The sequence below is a fragment of the Anopheles gambiae genome, chromosome 2 (assembly GCF_943734735.2).
Source record: "Anopheles gambiae chromosome 2, idAnoGambNW_F1_1, whole genome shotgun sequence".
NCBI lineage: Eukaryota > Metazoa > Arthropoda > Insecta > Diptera > Culicidae > Anopheles > Anopheles gambiae.
Genome location: NC_064601.1, coordinates 113,331,114 through 113,354,266, shown reverse-complemented (window position 1 = coordinate 113,354,266; position 23,153 = coordinate 113,331,114). Strand labels below are relative to the sequence as shown.

Below are 23,153 nucleotides of genomic sequence, written 5' to 3'. Positions count from 1 at the left end.
TTCATTGAGTTTCGCGTGTTCGTCAACGTTTCACGTGCACTGGGAGGTTTTTTTTTAATGCAGCTTTTCGCACTAACGAAACCCTGTCAAAGTATCAGTCGCACGTGTGGCTGACAGAGTTGCCCATAAAGGTGAACAGCTTCTGCGAGAAGTGCGAAAATGGAAATTTAAACATTTTGCGAACAAACTTTACTCGCCCCGCTCTTTTCGTGACATATTTTAACTCATTTCCATCGGTGAGTTTTCGCCAGAAAGCGGTAGAGATGGCAGCAGTGGTAAAATAAATCCCGGCGACACTGTGTGCACGTTAAGCAAACCGTGCAGCTGGCCAAAGCGCTACCTTTTGGCTCCAAAAGAAAAAAGGAAATCCTTTCCTGAGCAGCACACGTTTCCTCAAAAGCTCGGACAGAGCGCGCTGGGTTTGGTGAGTTTGCTAACGAGCAAAATGTCGCATAAACTTTTATTGCATTTTACACCTTGACAGGTTTGACCCACTTTTCCATCCCCTCTAGATATGCAGGCTGATATTTAACAAAAGGTTTCAAGGACCAACCGAGTGTCCTGTTCCATGTAACCGAACACACACACACACACTCTAGCAACCTTCTCGGCTGTACGAAAAATGGAAACAATCTCTAAACCGATTATGAATAATGACAAACGGTGAAGCGTAACTGTGACTTCCCTCGCGGAAGGAAATTTTGGAATTTTTCAACTCAAACGAACACCGCCCACAGCCGTACGCAGCCTGGTTGCCCTGGTCATCTCGTGACTGGGCGTGATATTATTAGGAGTAAAATCCAGTTATCAAGCTTTTGTGTGGTGCTCAATGTTCACGGTGTGCTTCGTGTAGGTTTTATTGTGCATTTTTCACGCCTGTGTTGTGTTGACAGTACACTGCGGGTAGCAACGTGCTGACGTATTTCGGACGCGAGCAAAAATATCTCGCCCCAGTGTACTAGGCGGCACAGTTGCGACGCTTATCGCTGTTTTACGGACTTTATTCGAGCTGACTTTTTGATGGATGTCATTAATCAACCGTACTAAGCGTCTACCGTGTTCCCTGTTCGAATTTGAGTTTATATAAGGCGTTTGAGATGACGCTAGAAAAGAGTTGTTATACTAAAATATATAGACATTATTTAGAACACAAATCATCATTTTTTTTATATATTTTAGAAGAACTAATCCTGATAAAGGTAGATATAATCTCCTAAATAATATAAAGGTAGATAAAGGTAGATATAATAAATAATATAATAAAAACTCCTTTATTCAGTCCATTTTATCTTTGCACAGCTCTAAAACATAATAAATATTCATGTAAAATTCACTGCACATACTCAAAACCCCCAATTCTGCCCATGTTCAGTCAGACACCGAACATGGAAAAGTGCGCTCTTCCCCCCCCCCCCCCCCCCCCCCCAAAAAAAAAAGAAGATAAAATTTTATTAGCCATGCTCACTTCCTTTGATTTGTGCATACACCCGTATACAGCAGTCCGCAACAAACCATAAACGTCCAAACAACACCGGTCAGGCGGAAGTCCAAGGAAAAGCATGAAACGAACCTAAAATTGCTCCCGCGAACAAAAGGGGCGACTGCGGCTACGTCAAAAACAGGGGCAATTAAAAATCATTATACGTGAAAAAACGAAGCGAAATGGAATTTACAATTTTTCGACCCATATCCGGTTATTTTGGACTGTGGATACGGCTGGGTTTAATGATGTTCGCGCTGATGCTGCTGCTGCTGCTGCTATTGAAAGTCGTCACACGGAAGTGAAACATTTCATACCGTCCATATAACGCCCGTTCGTACAGTTTCATCGCTCGCTTTTATGTCGCTTTTTTACATACCCAGCACATACATACATTTTTTTCATACCCAGCAGTTGGCCCGCGCGTACGGTGAGAAAATGGTTTTTTGGGTCGAAGATGGCGAGATGGCGTGCATGGCGGGAAGCAGCAGCAGCAGCAGCAGCAGATGGCCCGTTATGGGATGTTCATTCGACCCGCACCAAAGTGCCGGTAACAAGATCGAAGACGAAATGGCAACCGATGCCGATCACCTGGCGCCACTTTTCAAACGGTAAGCGCTGGCGGATTGGTGTCTAGTTTTATTATCCTAGCACACACACACATGCAGCGCGAAAGGATCTGCCGTTTTATAGTCTGCGGCACACACATACCAAAAAAAAAGAACTTTGTCCATCAAAACGGGCAACACAGAGGAACAGCGGGAGCGGGTTGCGCCAAAGCGAAAATGGTCCTTAAAGACGCTCTGCTCGAAAACGTTGCTCCAGAGCGCTCCATACTCTGGTACTATGTAACCATTTTTATTGCACTTTGAAAAGCAAACGGGACTGCACACCACATTGGGTGGAAACAGTCGTTAAACTTTCCGGATCATATGCTTTCGTATTGGCCGTGATGCACCAGTTTTGTCGTTGTTGTTCCCGTGGTTCGAAAATTTGACATTCAAGACCAGCTGGTGGTGAACTTTCTCCTCTCCCAGGTCTATTACCTTCCTTATTTATGGAACGTTACAGAAGGACGTAAACACTGAGCAACACATTAAACTGTTCAATTGGAGCCATAAAGTTGGGTGTTAGCATTGCTAATTAATTTCGAGAACTAATTGACACATGCTTTAAATTAATGTACCCAATGAAATAAGCCTGCAATAAACTATAAATTAACTTACCTTAAAATCGATATAACCGTTCTTATCCATATCGAACGTTCGAAAGACGTGATCGCAAAACTCTTCTGCATTGCCTGACGGGAAGAACATTTTGTACATATCTACAAACTTCGCCGGCGTTAGCTTGCCGTTTGGACAATCTTGCTGTAAAGAGAAGGAAACGATAAAGAAAGTTAAAAAAAACTGCCATTCACATCAGCCGTTGCATAATAAGACAGTCATTATTGTTTTGCAACTGTTGGTCAAACTTTTTCCAATCCCGAGAACACAACAGATAGCGACGGCCTTTTTGAGTAGAAGGAAAACTTCTTCTCGAGCAGCAAAGCAAAGCACACGCAACAACAAAAAAAAACTGAGTCAATTTCCGCGAAAAACAACCAAAACCAGTTTTATGACCTCCAGTTTGCACGGAACAGATTTTCACGCTTGCTTTTCATCTCGGGAAAGTATGTAAATGTTGCGTTTAAATGCGATGTTATTGCACGGCGGAAAACGAACGAAGACATGAGCGGAAAACTTGCCAACCCCAAACCCAGGGCGGCAACCAGAAGAACGTGGTTTTCGTGGGCTGCAAGAAGGAGACGTGTGCACTCATTTTCATACAGCTTTTGCCGGGGGGGAAAACTTTCACTCCGGTGGAAAAGCGCAACAAACCACGAGAAGAATGTCACTAAACGGTGAACACCGCAAATAAGCAAGAGAAAGGAAATTATACCTCCACCGAACGATGCCGGGACCACGGGATGGTAGAGTTGGAAAGTTTAACAGTTAACATAACATTTTCACAACCACTCTCCCAGGCAGAGGGCGTAATGTTTCGGAGGTGCGTGACCATGGTGGTGGTGGTGGGGAGAGCAAATTTTATAAAATTGTTGGCAGAGCCGGCTTGTCGTGCCCATCGTGCTTAAATTTTCTTCGAAGGAGAAAACAATAAACAAGCCTCTATCGCCCGTGCACGTTTCAAGGGGTTTTAGGTTGCTGCTGCTGCTGCTTGGGCCTTTTAAAGTTTTCCCTTTATCTCGGTTTCGAATCCTCTCCAGCCGCATGTTTACAGCGAAGACCGGAGAGAGGAAAAGCTCAGCGAAGAGCAGCGAAAGGGCACCAAACCATGTGGGTTTGTGTTGTGTGTTGCGCCCGTGGCCACAGACACAGACACAACGATTTCGCTTTGTACGCCAGCGGTTGATAAACACGTTGTGTGCTAGGGGGAAAACTTTATAGTTTTCCACATTCATCCGCGCCATACTGCTGCTGCTGCTGCTGCGGGTTGTACCGGAAAAGCCTTGGAGGCAATTTGGAGCCAAAACAAGGCTTAATGCGAGGGACCAGGGGACGCAGCCCGACGCGCTGGAGCGTTATGCAATGTGATGTAATATTTTGCCGGGCCGGAGAGGACCGGGCGCAAACTAGTCCGTCGCAGAAGAAGGCTTCCCAAAGCAGCTACCGTTGCGCTACGGCAATTATCTTCAACCTTAATGTCATAATAAATCAATGCGCACGTCGGATGGTACTACCAGGAGCTTGGATCTGGCTCCGGGAAAGGAGAGAGGAAGAATGTAAATTTAGCCTCAGCTAAATAAACCTCACAAGTAATTATGGAGCGCCTTCGCGTCATGGCAGACGAGCCGGCGCGACAGAAGGTTACTTGTGGCCAAGTTTTTGACGAGTAATGCCATTTATTGCCATGTAGCCGAAACTTTTAATGTGCTTCCCCCAGTGATGTTTATTTTTCAGCCGGTTTTGTCGCCAAATAACACACAGCCAGCCAGCAGTTAAAGTAATTAAGTAAGTCAGTGCTTGGCATATCGATAACGATTTCTGTTTAACTTATTCTTATTTTCATACCAAAGTTTGTGCAAATTTCTTTGGGATATCGAAATTTTAGAAAATAGAATTAAAGACAGAAACTTGCCTCAAAGTATGCAACCCGCATGACAGCTAGCCTTAAGCTAGGCAATCTGCATGACAATATTATCTACCCTCTATCCTCATCAGGGCTTTCAAGGAGAGCAACCAACGCGCGCTTCACCGCGCATAAAGCTTCTCTATCTATTTCATGCCACTAAAATATTGAGCAATACATAAAGACCACCGTTTATGCAATGCCCCACACAATAAATGCAGCACTGCGTAATGAATTGCAAATGTAGCAATCGTGTTAACATTTATTCAAGTGCTCAATAAAACCGAACCATTACGCCCGGCTACATGTCTTACCGCTCTCTTCGTTAGCTTCCTGCGCCCACACACACATACATACATACACACACTCACTGTTCCTTTGACTTTTTCATACACACAGCGTAATTCGCTTGTTGACCTTTGGTAGCAATTGTAAACGAATACACAATCAACGAACAATAAGCTTTCCTTCCGTTTTCCCTTTTTTCTGTCGACCCTGTTGCCAATCGAAGCGTATCCTTCGCAGCAAGATGGGAACAAAATGGCCGCTTAAACTTGGGGATACACAGCACGGGAGTTAACGAGGCAGGCGAGGGTGGTGTGCAAGCAAACCCGTCCCGACAGTCATACACCTATCAGCGGGCGAAAAAATCATGAATCACCTACACGGTACACGGCACCAACACGTGTACGTTGCTCATGACAGGACCATCAATCAAATGCAAACGTTTAGTTTGAGCGTGTGCAAAACTTTTGCTTGTCCTGTTTCCTGTTAACGGCGTGGGAAATGGATGAAAAATTCATTCGCAAAACGAACAGAATTTCCTAGCGACTTTGATTCAATACACCGATAAGATATTAATTTAGAGTTGTGCTACGATCCGGAGCCAAAAAGACAAAACACACAAGTCGTTGAAGCTAAACCATTAATTATTTACGCATAAATTACACGTCCGTTTCTTGCTTCCCCTGTGATCCTGCGGTTAGCTCAAAATTGCAATCAAACCCTCATCATTTACCGCAACGATCCTGGGGCTGCGTCAATCAGGCTAACTTTATGCTATCAAGAAGGCGAAAAAAGGGAAATCAAGCCAACGATATGCATACACCGCACACGCACACAAAGCCTCGTTTCACTTTACCCACACCGAGATCATCAACCGCGTGCTGGGAAGAAAGCAGACCAAACAATCCTTCCGGTTTTTTTGTTGTGTTTGTGCTGCTTAACATTTTTCATCCCGCATACACGCACGCTTATTTCAAAGCACCAGAAGCAAAAACGTGATTGATTGATGAAATACCACCTGCTGCTTTTGACAGAGTCAAACAAAAACTGATGAAAAAAATGTTCTAAAATATGTTCATAAAGTGAATCAATTCAAAACATACAAGAGGTCAATTACGCCCTTTGTAGCGATATTCTTCCCGTGCAAAAAAATACTCTCTCATCATCACATGCTCACACGCTTTGCCCATCTCTCGCCGAGCTCTACAGGTGCGCTTGAAAGACTTGCCCCACATTTTGGGATGGAAACGTATTGACTTACACGTCACTAGCGAGCTTTCAGCGTCATACCCCGCGGCAGCAACGGCTGGGGCAACAAACTACCAGCAGCAAACAAACACTTGTCCGCGTCATTGTCGAGATGTGTAGATTTTTTGAAAAACCCCCACGAAAAACACTAATGACGTACGAATACGGTAAGAGTAAACGAACTCAGCACGCCGACAAAGAGAACCGACAGTTTCACTCAGGACACGCACACACTCGCACACTTCGAGCGAATCGATTTTATTCTAATTTTATGTTATTCATCAAGCACGACTATATCCGACATTCAGTGTTACAACCCACCCAATCTTTGCTTGGTTTTGTGTTCGACATTTCTTCCATTTTTTTTTTCTCAACTACATGTGAAAAGGTTATACGTGTGTACATTCGATGAAGTTAAAGCTTTTTCAAGCCATCAAGTTTGCATGAAAATGTCGTTCCTCGAGCTTCGAATTGATATTTGAGCTGTAGAGCAAGTTGAGTAAGAAGTGTATTCACACCACATACAAAAGAAAATCATGACACGTCCGCTCTTTTTACGAGCCACTGCAAAGAAATTCCACAGCATAATTTCGCTTTTTACTTATTTTCTTTGCTTGTAAAGCTCTTTTCAAAGCAAACAAAATTGAGTGTAAAATAATCACACACAAATGAGCTGTTTGCCTCAACGAACAACCTGTCTGCCAAAACTCAATAACGCGTAAAACTCCACATCGTGTACTTGAAAAGGAAACTCCGCTTCTTCGCTTCGGGGGAAGGAGAATCATTACACTCAAAGAAGCAACTCATCACAGGGGGGAAAAACGATGGTTAAGGAGTCACTTTTTTTTGCTTTAGAAAAAATCGATTGACAATCGAATCACCGTCATCATCGCTGATTCGACTCCGCAAACATGGCGAATTCGACCTTTCCCGTCTACATCAAGATTTTAACCATTCGTACAGAAGAAGGCTTCCCACGCCAAGCAGGCTATTGATTGGGAAAAGCATTCCGTGTGCCCATTGTTATACTATCGTACCGGTATATATGTGTGTGTGTCGTGACGGGTGAAAGAGAAAAAAAGAAACAAGGCTGAACTTCTCTTACGAGTAGCTCGTGTATTGATTATTTTTTCGTCATCAACTACCACTAACTAGTTAATTTTTCTACTCTTCCCTTTTTGCCTTTCGCGATGCTGTCTTGCATTTTGATGAAGGATTTTTGGTACCCAGGTACACACAGCAAGAAGAAGAGAGAGAGAAAAAAATACATGATTAGCCACTCAACTTCGCAGAAATACGGTACGAAAAGGTGAAGAGGTGATTGAATTTGTTAATTAAAATTTCCTTGTCAAATGACACGGCGGAAGGCAAAAACGGCGAGAAAGTTTTAGGACAACCTTAGAAAAGAGAGATGCGCAATGGGGAGGAAAATCCGGGAAGGTGCGGTAGTTTTTGAATTGCACGTTGCTTAAACAGATACCTGTTTTAACTTTCTATTCGTGACCTTTTTTTTAATTTTTTGCTTTCTTGGGAAGTGCATCATCACAGAATTCGATACGGAAAATAAATAAACATTTCCGGGTTTCGGTGTCTTTTAACTTTGCGAAAGCAAGTCACATTTGACCGGCACTAAATATCAGCCTTTTAAAGTTGATTTTATCCATCTGACGCTCAGCATAAGTGTGAAAATGACAAAGCGGTTTCCAGTTCTAACTACAATTTGTTGAGGATTTTCGCCTATTTTAAGGTAAACACTCACACTGACTTGAAGTTGGGAAGCAGGAAATTGCTCGCTAGAAACGTTAAGCTCCGCTATCATCAAATTTCCTTCTGGCCAGTGCACTCCTAGAGCAATGGAAGCACGAAATATCTAATCTTAGTTTGGGATCTGCTATAGCTATTAACCGCCCGAAATAAGGATAAATTATGCTAGTTGCTCCCTGTGTCCCAGGATTTACACCAGCCCATACACACCTACCGAAACGCCCCAAGCGAAAACAAGATCCCGGTAGTTTCTGTCACATAAATTGGATTTCAAAATACGTACCACCGTAAAACCGTAATGAAAATGTGTATGGGAAAGTTTCTTCTCCTCGCTTTTATTCTATTGCACCCCTTTCCCACCTGCAGCACCTCTCCTCCTACATGTCCTTCCTCACTCTGGTTCTTTTAGCTAAAGCAAAACCATACATTTCCGGAACCGTCACTGACAAAGCGTGATGGAATAAAACTATGCACATTTCCTGCCTTCCAACCAGCATTGGGTTCCGTTGTTTGGTGCCGTTTTTGTGCGAACTGTTCAACAGGACAGCAGATACTGCTGTGGGAAAACGTTGGAAGAACAACCTGAGCATTGGGACGCACTGTTCTGTGTAGAGAAGCTAGGCCCCTGTTATTTTACAGAGCATTCAACGTGGTCGCACATCGTAGGATAAAGTTTGCTGCGGCACAGTTTTAGCATATGAAGTCCGGGGCATCGCTAGAAGCACAAGCCTGGGACAGACCGGATTTCACACCAGCGTCAGTGAGACAGAGTGAGAGAGCAGTGACGTTTATGATCATCATTGTTTTCACTTCTTGACTTTCCTCCGGATATGGACATCCGCAAACTTCAATGACTGACACAAGGGGCTGAACCGTGGTGTAAAATGTGTGATGTAAATTAAATAAAGCTAATAATATGTGTCCCAACAAACTACCTCTCGCTCTTTCTCTCCTGCTGTGTGACACTTTTCGTGCCAGAAAGCCACTGTTATGATTTGTGGTTCCTTTGCGCCGGGTCTGGGTAAGGTTGAAAGTGGAGAGTTTGTTGCGAGAGATGATTTCTTCCCGGACACTGCAACTACCTTCACCGCCAAAGACACTTCACTGATTGACACCTAACAGTCAGGGGCTCCAAGACGAGTGTATGTATGTCATTTCGATTATGCAACATTCACACAACTATTTTACAATGGCCATTATTGTTCCTAGCACACATTGCCATCTTGAGTAGTACACCCTCAGAGCAAACACCACGCACATCGCTCTCGTTGATGGTCTAACCAACCAGTTGAAGTGTCTTGCATTATCTCCCAAGTCGGAACAAACTCGAGAACAACAGCCAAGAACATCGAATGGACATGTACAAGCTTGCCTCTTGTCGCACCGACCAATCCGGCCGACTGTTCCCACAAGACTTCTTGTGGTGCCCACGTAATGGAATCTAATTTCCGTCCACTATAAAAGCTGACCACCAGCGAGGATTGTTGCGTGGGCTGCAGGAACGCTTACGACCCACAATGCAATTGAAATTTCACACAAGATTAATGTAAGCGTAAGAGGCGAATCGTCCTTGAAAATGCATCCCGCACTAGCGACGCGAAGACGTTCATGGTCGGTGGTGCTAAACCGTACCGTAGATCCTTTTGTAAGTCCGATGAAAGAGTGACACAGAGCAGCAACATTAAGGCCTGCTAATTCAATCCAGCTTGCCATGCTCCACCAGTGTGTGATGGCTTGACCTTACACGCCTGACACCCTGTGCTGGGTGGTGTTGCAGTGCTACACTGTCATGGGCAAGGTGTATATCCAACCTCGATATAGGCCGATAGGGGTGTGCAGGTGGGATTGCGAGAGTGGTAATCATGTTCTGTGTCTAACCGATAAATTATTCCAGCTGAACAATGTTGAGGTTTAACCGGGCGCAAAGGTTCGTGAAGTGGATTTGTACCCAGTACCACCCCGGTGCATTGTGTGCTGCGGTGCATTACACAAACAAGCAGAACCCGGCCAGAGCCCCGTGGCTGCCAATGGGATTGGATTTATCAATAAGCCGTGAAATGTTGCTCCACAGGCGTGCGCGCGCGTGCTGTGGAGAGAACAAAAAAAATTGTGTCCTCTTTTTTGTTTTAGCGACCGCCCGCTTCCTCTCCTCCATTTGTCAATTGTAATGGACATAAAATAATCAGTGCGCTTCAAGCGGAATTGGTTTGGTGAAGTATTTATTTAAAACAAAAAACATGTGCCATAAATCGTGACGGTACACGTTTTGTTAATCGTTGCGTGCTGTTTTCTGTGTACTTAAAGCTAGCCGGGGACCTGATTAAACTGATCGTTTAATTCCAGGCACCACGTGCGAATGGAGCCTGTTGATTTAAATCGCTTTGGCTTAATCTGTTCCGGGGGAATGTTATTTTATTAATATATGACGTCAGCAGAGCAAGTTTTTGATAAGACACATCACGGAAAGCATCACGAACGCACATGAGATGACGCAAGAATTTCAACGAAGCTTTACAATTTTCTTTAAGCACCTAATTCAAGCTTCCGAAAGCAATACTCATCACAATTAGCCATCCGCCTGTGCGGGAAAATTATAATCTTACGGTTCAACGTTCCACCGTTTCCACCTTCAAAACCGGTGCACACGCCGGGCCAGTCGAGGCAAACGCAAACGGTAGCCAATTCGTAGATAAATACCCAATGATACCGTCCTACAGTCGGCTATAATTAGCCCGCTCTCTCTCTCTGTGTGTGAGTTTGTCTATGAGAGCTAGTCGGTAGCATCTCCAGTTGCGACGGTAGGCACTTCTTAATTAGCCTACCGTAATGTGAGCCTATCTTGAGCTAAATAAAGTAAACCGACCGCTATTTTCCCACTCCCCGCACCAACACCACCGGCCCACGACTACGGGTGGCGAGTGGCCAACAGTATCAATGTCTGCGAGCAGGATTAAAGCTCACCCAGAGAAGGACACACACACACAGAATCGTCGTACGTAAAATTACCAACACATTAAAGACACACAGTACTTGCTGCACCACTGGGAGGAAGGAATACAGAAAGGATGTTTAGTGTTTCAGTTCGGCGCCTAATGCACACAATTCACTCTCGTCGTGCCACAGCCCACGTAACTGGTGTAAAAATGGTTTGCAGAATTCGTGCGCCCCAAAGAGGTTGGCGCAACAAGCGGACAACGACCGTCCGTTGATATTGGGATATCAAATTACGTTTAATGCTTTTTATACACACTTTCACCGCCACACCCTTTCCGGGCGCTGGCCGACACCAGCTTTTACGTGCTTTCGGCGTGGAGTAGCTTTGCAGCAGCAAACTGTAGCAGCAACATGATGGATAAATATTTGGAATTGATTTTCTCGACTAAAACTGCAATAAATAAAATAAACAGAAAACAGTGTCATACAAAATGTCAAATTATTTCTTTGCATTTTGTCCGTACACTTTCACTTGTTTGCTTCATTTTGTTCCACCAACAGCAGCGGCTCACAGAATGTGCCGACAACTACCGAGAGAAATGCCCCCCCAACGGATTAACGGATTAGCTAAATTGATCCGAAATTACATCCACTGTTCCACCGTCGAAAGCGCCCTAACAATTACCATCGTTTATAGAAGCAAACATTGAGCTTTCGGGTCAGCGGATTGTCAGATCCTACAGAACAGAAATAGTTTTATCAAGAACGAATCTTTTTGTTAGACGATGACGTTCGTGTTTCAAGGGTTTTTAGGTGAGCAATTTCAAGCAAAAGCTCATTTTACCGATAAAAAATGGAAACTTCATCCTACTTCTCGCCACTTTTCATAGCAATTTGCCATTTCTAAACCTTATCCCATTTCATTTGTTTTTCACACTTTAGCTGCTTTCTTACGCCGGAAAGGAAGACGGTTTCCACAGATCATACCGATGTCATGATTTGCATTTCCGCAAAAAAGGGAAATTCATTCGTCAACAGTCCACAACGATCCCGAAAACATCCTCAGGCATCCGCTGTGGGTGGAATGTGTGTGAGAGAGAGAGAGAGGGTGCGAAATTAAATTTTCATTATTGAACAGTGCACGAGGCACTCTTCCCGCATGAAGCAGCAGCAGCGCCAGCAGTAGCTCAACAGTTGGCCATCTATTATCCGCACGCTTGCTCGCTTGCCGCCCGTTCTCATCACGCACCCTTCAGATCGATATCCTTTTCATCATCGCAATGAACCTCGATAAGACACACGCCGGGGCAAGTCCCAAGCATCTACCACCGTCATCAACGCCGGCATCGATCGAGGAAACGTGAAAATTTAATCACCTTCCCAGTGTGCCCTCTCTGTACGAACGGGATAAAAAGCGTTAGCCGTATCGTTTCCCGTCGATCGGATGGTGCTACAATTCATCCGGTTTTCTATTAGACAGAAAGCACACAAACGCACACAGAAACATTTGGGAAATGGAAACAGCCACCACCGATTGTGCAGAGTTGGCATTCTTCCAATGGCAGCAATTTTGAAACCAAACCACTTAAAGCCGATTACAGCACAGTTCATTTTCCAGTTGGCGAAACTGGTTCAATATGAGTGTCTTTAACAAGAGGGGAAAACAAGCGATTTTGCTACAAGCAACGAAAGAAACTCACATTACCCGTTTACATGTTTCAAACAATTCAAACTAAAAGTTACCTTTAAAACTTCAAACTAAAATAGCCTTCTTTAGAAACGAAGCAAGTTAAAAGGACGAAAAAATAAAACTCTGAAAACTCATCACAAAACACGTCGTCGCCGGAAAAGTAGCTGCTGCCCGGCGAGAGGATGGAAAAACTTTTAACTATTGAACATGCCCCCGCATTGCAAGTGCCGTAAAGTGTTGGTAGAGATTTTTCTTTTCATCGAAATTCCATTACAATCTTTCCGTTTCTCAACCACCACCTCCGCACACTCAACCTTACATAGACCTTAACGAGCTGGAAGAAAAACTTGCCTCTCGTCACCAGTGCAAAACCTTAACGGCGGCTCGGAAATGGATGGAAGATGTGATCTAAAAGAGTCTTCAACGAACGAGCCTAGCCCGGGCGCGCTGAAAGCGAAAACGATGTGCAGGAAGAGTCGATTCACACACACACACAACGTACACATCTACCCTATGTTTGATGGAACGGAAAAGAAGTTAAATCCTCGAAAACCACACACTTACAATCATAAAAAGGATTGTGCGCATACATACACGTCCATGTGGGTGAGGAGTTCGTATGTGCTAAGCGTGCGTTAATGCAGCTGAGGAAATGAAGAAAAATAAATGCCTTCTTCAGTAGTCCATTCAAGGAACGTTGTCTTCGCCGACAGCGGCATCATTCGAGCGGCACCAGATGAAGTTTAAGATGAAGCAAATGCGATACTCGAAAGAGAGCAAAAACGAGTCTTAAAATCACCATAATATTCACCGCACACATGTATGCGAGCGAAAGTTTCAGCGCGCGGTGAATCCTGGTCACGGCACCAGGGATACAAAAGACAAAAAGATAAGAGAGAACCCAGGGGATGGGAAGGGGGATCTCTCGCTTGCTTTACGATTTTTTCATGGCGTCGACAGAAAAGGCGAAACTTTTCTCCATATAAGAGCAAACTTTGCCTAACACAATGCATTTTTGCACCCCTTCCTTCCTTCACATATCTTCACCCGTTCATCTGCTCGGTGCTCGGTTAGTAGTATAATGAACAGCAGTGCGCTTCTGTTTGAATGTGCGAACCCTGGTTTCTGCTCTCGTTGCTGCTCCTTATCTCTGTTTCCCTTGCTCACTCGCTCTCGCAGCCTTGCACAGCTTGCATCAACGAATGCACCTTCGCCAGTTTAATGCAGGCGTGTGTTACCCTCCGGTACTTACTGAAGGGAACTTTGTTAATTGAATAAGAGTAGTTGCTTCTTCACGAGCGGCGATGCCAACCTTCGCGTACCCTGGATTACCCGCAAAGTTGATTGTAGCTGATTATGTTTGCCATAGGACGCGCGAACGCTCGCTCGCTTGCTCTCCTCGCTATCGTTACATCTTGCTGGGCACTGGGATGCCTAATGGGATGACTGAAACCTGACAGGGAACATAGATAGCACAAACCGACGCTTTCGCAAACGATCTGCTGCCATAGTGCGGGCAAGGGCCCCCTGGTTGTATATATACGCGCGACATGGTGGTTGTGAACACGTGCGTACAAAAGAGCAAACCAAGCTCAAGAGGGAGGCTCAGATACCTTGGCGCCGCGCAGCAGCAGCAGTATTAGCGTCGTGGTGTGTAATTTGATTTATGGTTTCAATTAAGTGATATCGGAAGGATTAGACATCTATCGCCCCGAATGGGAAGAAGTGATGCCAGTGCCAGCCGCGCCGAGCCTTTTCGGCGAAGATTACCTTCGAAATTAATTATATGGGTACACGGTGCGCCTGCTGGCAAAGGAAATGGCCGGGAAAATATTGCCCGATATCAAGAAGACTCTCATTGTAATGGAATTACACAGAACTGTGTCTCGCGTCTCTTTTTGGAGTGTCTGCAAGCAACCTCTTTGTTTTTCAATTTCAATTAGGTACTGCTGGCGTTCGGCAGTGTTTTACTTCAAACGTTCTCGTTTCCCTTTTTTCTACGCTTCCAATTTCCTTCCCTGGGGCTAATAAGACACTTCGATTAGACTCTCGCTGTCGCTGTCAAAACACAACACTGGAAGCCAATATCAAAGGAAACCATCGCCATCTTTCGGTCCTTCGCAGCTGTCGCTCATTTACCCAATTTCCGACGAAATCGAGGCATTTTAAGGACATTTGTCCGCAAGATGATGACTCCGGGCAAGCTGTCAAGCCTTGCCCGCTGGCACGAAGCAACCAAAAAAAAAAACGAAACGGCCCAACTTCCTTTTACGCTAAATTCAATTACGCCTCGCGACATTGGGACTACCTTCATTTGTTTCATCTGCTGCTGCCCAACAGAGGGAGAAAAAACTGCCCGAACGGACTGAAACTCAAACACAATAAAAGCGAAATGAAATCCATCATACTGCCTCGTGCAAGAACGCGACATTCCACCGCACAGCGCTCCCCGGCGTGATGAGACAAAGCGAGCTAGAGCGATTACAAAGACAGACAAGGCTTTGATCTGTCAGCGTTTCGTGCGGCTAGATTGGAGGGAAGAAGAAAAAAACACCCACCCACTGCGCCTTGTTTGCTGGGAAATTAGATGCGCTCGACCGTGACACGGCAAGGAAAAACACTTCATTTGAAAGTGGGAAAGCCTCCTCCCCCTGTTTTCTCTCTCCCATCAGCCTAAACACCTGTACATACTCTAGGCGCACCATCATTGCGTCAAAGTCAACGGTTGCCGATGATGGGCTTTTCGCCAAAACGTTTACACCACTTACCTTGAAGCCTTTGTACCATTCCTTGATTGTGGACTCGTCGTATCGGGTGTGCGATTTGAGAAAGTCCATGTCCTCCTTGGACAGGCGGTCTTTACTACCTAAGCAGCCCATGTCCTGTTTTGGTGGGAGAAGAACAACGAGAAGAAATGCGTCAGAATCACACTCATCGATCGATCAAACGTTATATTGATAATATGAATGCCAGAAATTGAACATTCCAGATAAATTAAAGCACAATGTATGCATACAAACGTATAAAATTTAAAATAACAACGCATTGCCATGGTACAACGAAATGTTGAATAATGTTTGCCATAAAGTAAGACAAATGATAAACACGCGCACAAACTTTCAAGATATTTTGAAGCAGGTCCAATTACATTATACGTGGTTAAATAAGCATCCCTCAAGCACCAAGCAACTCCACCGTCCGATAATGTAACAATATTCCATGCAAACATGCTGAACGAATCAAGGATACAAAATGTGTATGGGAGAAACCGCTCTCCGCCACTGCTTTGCTTAAGAACAACTTCATGCACTGGCTGCAAATTTGCAAAGCGTGTTTCAGTCTCTCTGTGTGTGTGTTTTGTTTTCCCACCTTCACGCAAAGCAACGTATCATCGTCCTCGCGTGTGAACGGATTAGTGTACGGATCGCCAACCGTTGGATCGGCCACCGTGCCGCCAACCAGGAGGCAAAGGGCCACCCAACGTAGCAGCGCACCGGGGCGGCTCCACGCTCGTCCGCCTGCTTTGAGTAGTGACATTCGGGGCGGCCACTTGCGGTATGCCGTGATCGGTAAGTGTAAGTGCCTATGTTTATCTGTGGTGTGATGTTTTTTTTTTTCAGTTTGATGATGCTGAGTCGCCTTCTGTTTTATTTTGGTGCGAGTGTTCTATTCAGTGCTGTGCAAGTGTGCGCTAAGCGAAACCAAAAATCATCCCACTGCAAGTTGACGAGAGAATGGAAAGATAAAACAGAGAAGAATAAGAAGAAGAAGGAGCAGAAGAAAAAGAGAAGAAGAAGAATAGGTAGAATAGTATAATAAGGGAAAATAAAATGTAAAAGATAAAAATGTAAGAAAATACTGAATGATTCCGGATCGATAAAATCGTTGCTACAACAAACGGTTGCTATCAGATAAGAAAACTTCTCGAAGTGCACACGGAAGAGGAAAAAGAAGAGATCTGCCCATTCACCAAAACGATTCGTCCACGTCTGCTATAGCCCTGCCATCGAAGCGCAACAATATAATGGGCAAGGGTTTCGTACGTTGTTCCCTGCCAAAATCGATTCAATTTCAGTGTGCCAATAAGGCTGTAGTGTTTATGCCGCACGAGAAAGTGTACTTTAGCAAAAGAAAGTGACGAACAGCAGCCCCCGTCCCTTGCACCTCCTAATCCGATTACGCCCAAAGTATCCTTTTCTGTTCCATCAAATGCTGTCCCAATCAACAGAACATTCTAGCTAGCGTGGAACAAATAGAAGGTTTCTGGCTTCACAAAAACCATTCGAACAGAAACAGAGCTGCTGTAACAGGAAACAGCCCTTCTGGAAAGGAAAAATGGGAATGTTATCTTCTAATAAAACAATGCAACGGCATGTTACCGATCGACACACTTGTTTTCAATCGCAAAAGGTACCCACAATCAACCATCCAATGGAAGTAATCTCGTCTTGCACGTATCAAAGTCAGTTTTCGTTTCTTATTTGCAGCACACACTTGCTATGGATCCCGCGTGTATCGATGCGAGTGAAATCGAATCATGTCCCCATTTCGGAGCACGGTCCACAGTGTATTGGTCGCAATCGCATCCAATGTGCTATTTTTAACATTGTGTTTTTTCTTCCCCCATTCGAGCTATTTATTTGAGGATTTAAAATCGAAGTGCCTGGTTCAGCAAATCGGATCGGTGAATGCAACGGGTGGAAAAACCCTTTACAATGTGCCAAAAATAAACCTATCGAAGTAACGTTTTTAACGTATAATTGAACGAAAAGTCTATTTTCCACTAACTATTTTCCACACGGCATACACAATTGGATGCAAATAACTTCTCCTTAATGAAGTCATGCACTGAAAACATCCTACTACCATTGGTAACCACCGCACACATCAGTGGGCATTGATCAACCGACCCGGGATGGCTAAACACATCACGGTGGTTTTCGGTTTCGCTACGCACTAATAATCTCGCCATGGCTTAATGAATTCATTCTGCTCACCTGATCCACACGGGATTTCGCGGTGGTAGCTTTAGAGTATTGCACGAATTACCAAAAGCAACAGCGCTACAAAATCAGTCCCTCAGAACGACCAAATGGACGATTTTGTGTGCAGCTCGGTGCAGTTCGTTTCGCAAAAAAAAAGGAAAGAACCACATTCGAGAAAGATTAGAACAAAACACGACGTATTCCAACAAACAGGCACATAAAATTTGCATTGCCAGCAATCTGTCACGCTCGTCACCCGCGCCACGGATAGCACCCAAAGCCACTGGCGGTGGTACTAAAACACCATCGCAGGAACACCGAGTGACATTCGGCACCAATCACCTTCGGTCGCTTTGGCCGTTCCGATAGCAAACCAAACAAGGATTTCCAAATGGAATATGTTTTGAATGGTAAATCGAAACGAACCTCAACAAGCGCAACCCCACACGGCCCCCAGTGTCCAGCCAAAAACCGCTCCAACTACTCGCTCGGGGAAAGTGTGGTTTTCCAATAGTCAATCGACCACTGACGGAAGGGAAAAACCACCCGGCGTCGGACCTGGCACATCGTACTGGTTAGTGGGAACTGTTGCTAAATTGAAAAACGATTTCCCGTCAATCCCTCCTCACTGACACTATTCTCTGTTAGCCTCTCACTTGCGCTCTCGCTCTCTCTCGCTCTCTCTCACGGCAATTGGAGCCACCAAGAGATACTCATTTCTTTACCTCCGCCTCCGGCTTTCCCGAGCGCTGTACCCTTGCCGGACCGATCTCATTTGGTATGGTCAGCCCATTTGGGATTTTCGTAACGGAGGAGCGCGCACACGCACACGAACCATTTCCAATTTGCAATCGCCCGCACAGCGTGGGGTAGTGTAGGTGGATTGCTAACGCCAGTGGGATTAAATGCACCATCCTGGGCCAACGTTTACCAACGTTTCGTCAGGTCCACTTCAATATCGATGAATTAGAAAAGGCTGACGAAGGGGCGGGGAGGCCTGTCGGCTTAGAGGCCGCTCCGCTCCAGTAGCTTCCCGTCCCGTTTGTAAAGCACACAACGGTACACTAAGGCTTTCATTTATCAATCCATACAGCAAGCATCAGCAGTTTGATGAGCCGATGGTACACGCGCGTTTGGTGCGTTTGTTCGATTCGCTGATGTAGATAAAAATTCAATTTACTCCCATCAATAAGCAAAACTAAATGAACAGTTAGCCCCAGAGCGGACGGTTCGGGGTTCGCCGAAACGGTTCGTCGGTTGCAATAAAAGCACCATTGCGCGATGAATGCAAGCAACCAGACAATGGGTCATTGCTGCTTTAAGCCTTTATTCCCACACGACAGGGCTGACAAAACATTTAACCCCTTTTGTGCAACGCGTTTCGTGTCAAGTTTGCTTAGTTCGCATGAGAGCGGCTAGGCGTCTCCATTTTTTTTATAAACATGCTTTTTATCTAATAGAGAAAAAAGGAGAGTATTCTTTCAGCTATTATGATACATCCAAAAGAGTCACTTTTTACCTGCACACTATCAACTATCGAAAACTTCAACAAATTAAATTATTATCTGTGTCCTTTTTCAACAACCACCATGCGCCTCCATTCGGGGGAGAGTTCGTTGCAAACACATTTTCCACGATAATAAATCTCAACTGCCAACACCATACATTAAAATCAGATTCGCATGTTATTCTGCAACACAAATGACATTCAAAATGTTTATTTTTTCACTACCATTGAACGAATTGTTGCACGACAAACTGCACACGGAGCGAAGTGAGAAACAAAGAGATAAATTGAAAATTAAATTAAGCAATTCTGCATACCCATTCCGCTGCGTCAGCCCCGCACACCAACCCGCTTCCCCACTTCCCGCTCCCTATAAAGGTACAGAAAAAGCAACACGGTTTTGGAAAATATTCTGTTTCACACCACCCGAAAAAGCCTGCTAGCTTAAATGTTTTTCAATTTGCTGTATATTGTTAAGGTTTTTATTTTCCTTCGCGCCGAAAGCTCTTGCGGCGCAATCGTTTCAACCTCTTGTACGGCACACCATGTGTTGATGAATGTTCGTACATTGTATCACGAAAAACGAAACGGTTTTATTGTTCTCGCAGGCTTTGTAAATTGTCCCTAAAACAATGGCAAAGATATGCAATCGAAAAGAGCCAATAGCATAAAACGGTGTTACTTTTTTTATTTGACCATAAAATGTATTGTTGGATATAACATGGCTGGCTTTTGTAACGGACAAGATCAACCTTCAACTTTGTCCCATCAATGCCAAATAAGCAAAGCGAAGCACCACATCATTAGCATAGTGAATAAATAATCCATGCAAATTTCCTTCACAAACGGAACATCCATCTTGATTATCTCTCACTCTCCCCCCAAACAGTGTGTGTGTGTCCGTGTGGGTACATTTAGCATGATCGAAAGCACTGTTTCATCACAAATAATTTCTCATTCCATTTTTGCTACCACCAACAACCACCCCATCGGTGTGGCATTGGCTCACCAAAGGATCAGAGCCAAACAATTTTCACCGTTTGCAATGAGAACCCTTCCAATCACGTCAGGACGTCGAAAGTAATCCTTTCTGCGCCGCCTTGAGGGAGCCACCCAAGGGAAATGGTCATCTTCGTAGCAGCAAGCGTACCAAACCACCTTCAATGACCCATATATCCCAAGGGACCTGGCAACACCGAACATGGTTCAGCAGTCTCGGGGCTCCGGGGCCAAGGAAAGCCCGAAACATAAATAACCGAAGCCAATGGAGCGTCCCAATACCGTGGTGGTCCTCTCTTCACTGCTGGCAAGACAAAACGCCCGACAAAGAGGTTAAACTATACACCTCTGGACGATGTGTGTCTGTGTGTGTGTTTGTGTCCGACAAAAGCCAACGAAACGAACTCACAACGATGGGAAAGTGTGGTTTCCGTTTTTGTACTCAGTTTATGGTTCCTCGTAGGATATGCTACCATATTTTTTGTACTGACGCTTCCCCTTGTTTTAGTACACTTTTCTCCTGCCCCATTTGCAACCGGGTAAGTGTCAATGATTGTACGTGAGCTGAATTAAACATGCCCTATTCGAAGGCCCTTGACCAGCACACGTTCGCTCCAGCAAGAAGGAAATTGGTCACACGAAGGAAAAATATCTTCCACCATCAGTTCCCACTGCACAGCCCCGATAAGCATGGAGATTAAAACACTGTTCCGGAGGATGAGGATTCCACACTGGCACCGAGTTACAAATGATTGTTACTTGACAATTCACAAAGTGTACCAAATGCAACGTTAGTTCGGTTTATAGATTGCAATAAATATCTATGGAAAAATGATGATGCACAACACTACCCGTTTGATTAGATTGAAACTACAGTTTAGTGAAGCAAATGCGCCAGCTTAAAGCTTGTTTAAATTCAACTCACATATCGTCAACGCAACTTTACTGTCTGTCCGTGTATGACCTTGAATAAAAATAAAAGAATCCTGCCTTATCTCACAACCAAAACCAGCACCTTTTTAGCCAGACGCTCCAGTGAATCACATAATGTATCGCCCGACTATCCCCGATTATTTTTGTACGAGCCTATTGACATGGGTACACGTCCCTACGGTTTGTAAAAATACCAACCCATCCCATTCGCATTCCTTCCAGCCTTTGGAAATGGAATATTTGTCTGCTTTCCGCTTCATTCTATTTATGATGGTGGCTTATGTACATACTGTGAATCAGTTTTGCTTACCAAACAAACAACCCAACGATACCATTAACCTTACTTTATTGTTTTATGACGTATGAAGGGAAGCAAACACTCTACCGTAATCATCATACAATAGAATGGATTAATGGATAATGCAAATTTAAACCATCAATGATGGTGCAAGAGTGGATAAGCGGTAAAAAATATCAATAAAGTAATTAGTTTGCCGACATGATAAAAATCCATTTAATTCTGTTGGTGTTGGGTAAGTTCTAAATTCTCTTTAAAACTGCTGCAATGTTCTCACCCTGCCAACAGGGCTAATAAAAAGCATCTTCCCTTGCTGATGTTATCACATCATCGTTTGGACAGTTCTCTATCATTACCGATTACAATTCCCAACGACACATCATCCGAACGTTTCAAAAATTGCTTTCAAATAATGTTACAGCCGTTGAACAAAAAAGTGTCCTGGGAACCGGATTTCCTTGGCACAGCACAGTTAGATCTTAACTATAATGTAATTTCCAAACCATCCGAGCGAATCACATCCTGTGTCCTCCCGTTACGGACGGTAAAGCAATGTGATAAACGAACGTTACGATAACTATCGCCCGATAAACGGATCCCAAAAACCCTACCCTAGGTAGATTACTCCGCCGATACAGCGAAGAAAATACGTTGCATCCGTTTTTGGGGGGAGAGAAAAAAAACCATCGAGCAACCGATAGTACCGGCGTAGTTGAACGGCACAATTCGGTCCCGATGCATCTGGCAAACATCGATCGACGGTTAGATTCAATTTGAAGCAATTTTCTCCACGAGCATTTCACGGTGCACGGAGCAAAGCAAACATTCTTCTCGAGTTGACTCCTCCCGGCAGGCAGGCAGGCAGCACACGAACGAGCAGAGCAGAGGTTTGTGTATCGTTGGAAGTGCTTTTATTCGGTTACGTACAATTGTAACGATATCAGCGAACGATGATCGGAACCCCCAGTTTGGAGAGTGGTTGGGCAGCTATCGTGGACTATCGCGATCGGTGGTACTCGAAGAGCAGGTGAACTTATTTTCTCTATCTACCTACTGCCACTGCTCTCAATTTAGTTTACATATCTCTGCTCTTGTTTTCCTTTTTTCCGTATTACCCTTCTGCTCCATTTGATTCGGTGAAACGATGGGGAAGACTTTTGTGGCTGTTAGCTGTTCGCATGAAAAAAAAGCATGATAGGTATTTTTCCAGCCCAGTTTTTTCCAATGTTATTTATTTTTTACATCACATCACATCTGTTTATGTTTTGCCCATTATCCAATATCGTTAGCAAACAACGTGAGAAACCCAGCGATGTGCACAGAATGTGAGGGGGGGGGGGGAGTTGTTTGGCAAACGATAGGTTAAACAAATAGACCCGAGCATAAACAGGTTCATTACACCTTTGGGAAAGGAGACAGAGCGAAATATGAAACAGAAATACAAAACGAGCGAAGCGAACGTAAGAATCAAAGGTTAGGCGTGTAATACATATGGCCTCGTTATCGAAAACATTGCCCATAACAGTGCGTCAGCATACAGCATTTCGACTAGCTGCTGTACACAATATTTTCAAATTTAATAACGTTCTGCATGAATTCGATACCCATTAAGGAAGGTTCGTATGTTCCAATTTTGCAAAACCGAGTCGGCTCTGCTAACCCATTAAGCATTTCTGACAGAAGCGGCTGTTGTAACGATCGAATTAAACAATGATCAAGCTTCTTCTTGCCGGCAGGCCAGACACCAAAAACGAACTTCTCAAAACGGCAAACAACTCATCTTCATTACCGGCGTGCGGTTGCGGTCATTCGCACTACAACGCACCGTCATGGCGTAAAACTATCTTCAAATGAAACCGAACGCCACTCGCAAGGTATACACAACATTGTTTTCGACAGTG

The 23,153-nt window shown here is 44.4% G+C and overlaps 2 protein-coding genes across 26 annotated transcripts in view; both read right to left on the bottom strand.

Annotated features, from left to right (window-relative positions):
- The window catches only part of LOC1269899 (neurocalcin homolog), a 116,347-nt gene that overhangs the window by 44,405 nt on the left and 48,789 nt on the right, over nucleotides 1–23,153 (bottom strand). The window lies entirely within an intron of this gene.
- LOC1269900 (neuronal calcium sensor 2) overlaps nucleotides 1–23,153 on the bottom strand; it is a 79,892-nt gene that overhangs the window by 17,967 nt on the left and 38,772 nt on the right. For 6 of the 12 annotated variants that reach the window (XM_061663701.1, XM_061663697.1, XM_061663699.1 and 3 more), the window contains exons 3-5: nucleotides 15,900–16,246; nucleotides 15,299–15,412; nucleotides 2,707–2,850 (exon numbers count right to left, since the gene is read on the bottom strand). In XM_061663701.1, the coding sequence (XP_061519685.1) occupies nucleotides 2,707–2,850; nucleotides 15,299–15,412; nucleotides 15,900–16,067 (426 nt within the window). In that variant the 5' untranslated portion in view covers nucleotides 16,068–16,246. The remainder of the gene's footprint in view (nucleotides 1–2,706; nucleotides 2,851–15,298; nucleotides 15,413–15,899; nucleotides 16,247–23,153) is intronic. The other 6 variants (XM_061663706.1, XM_061663702.1, XM_061663705.1 and 3 more) reach the window with 1 other exon arrangement.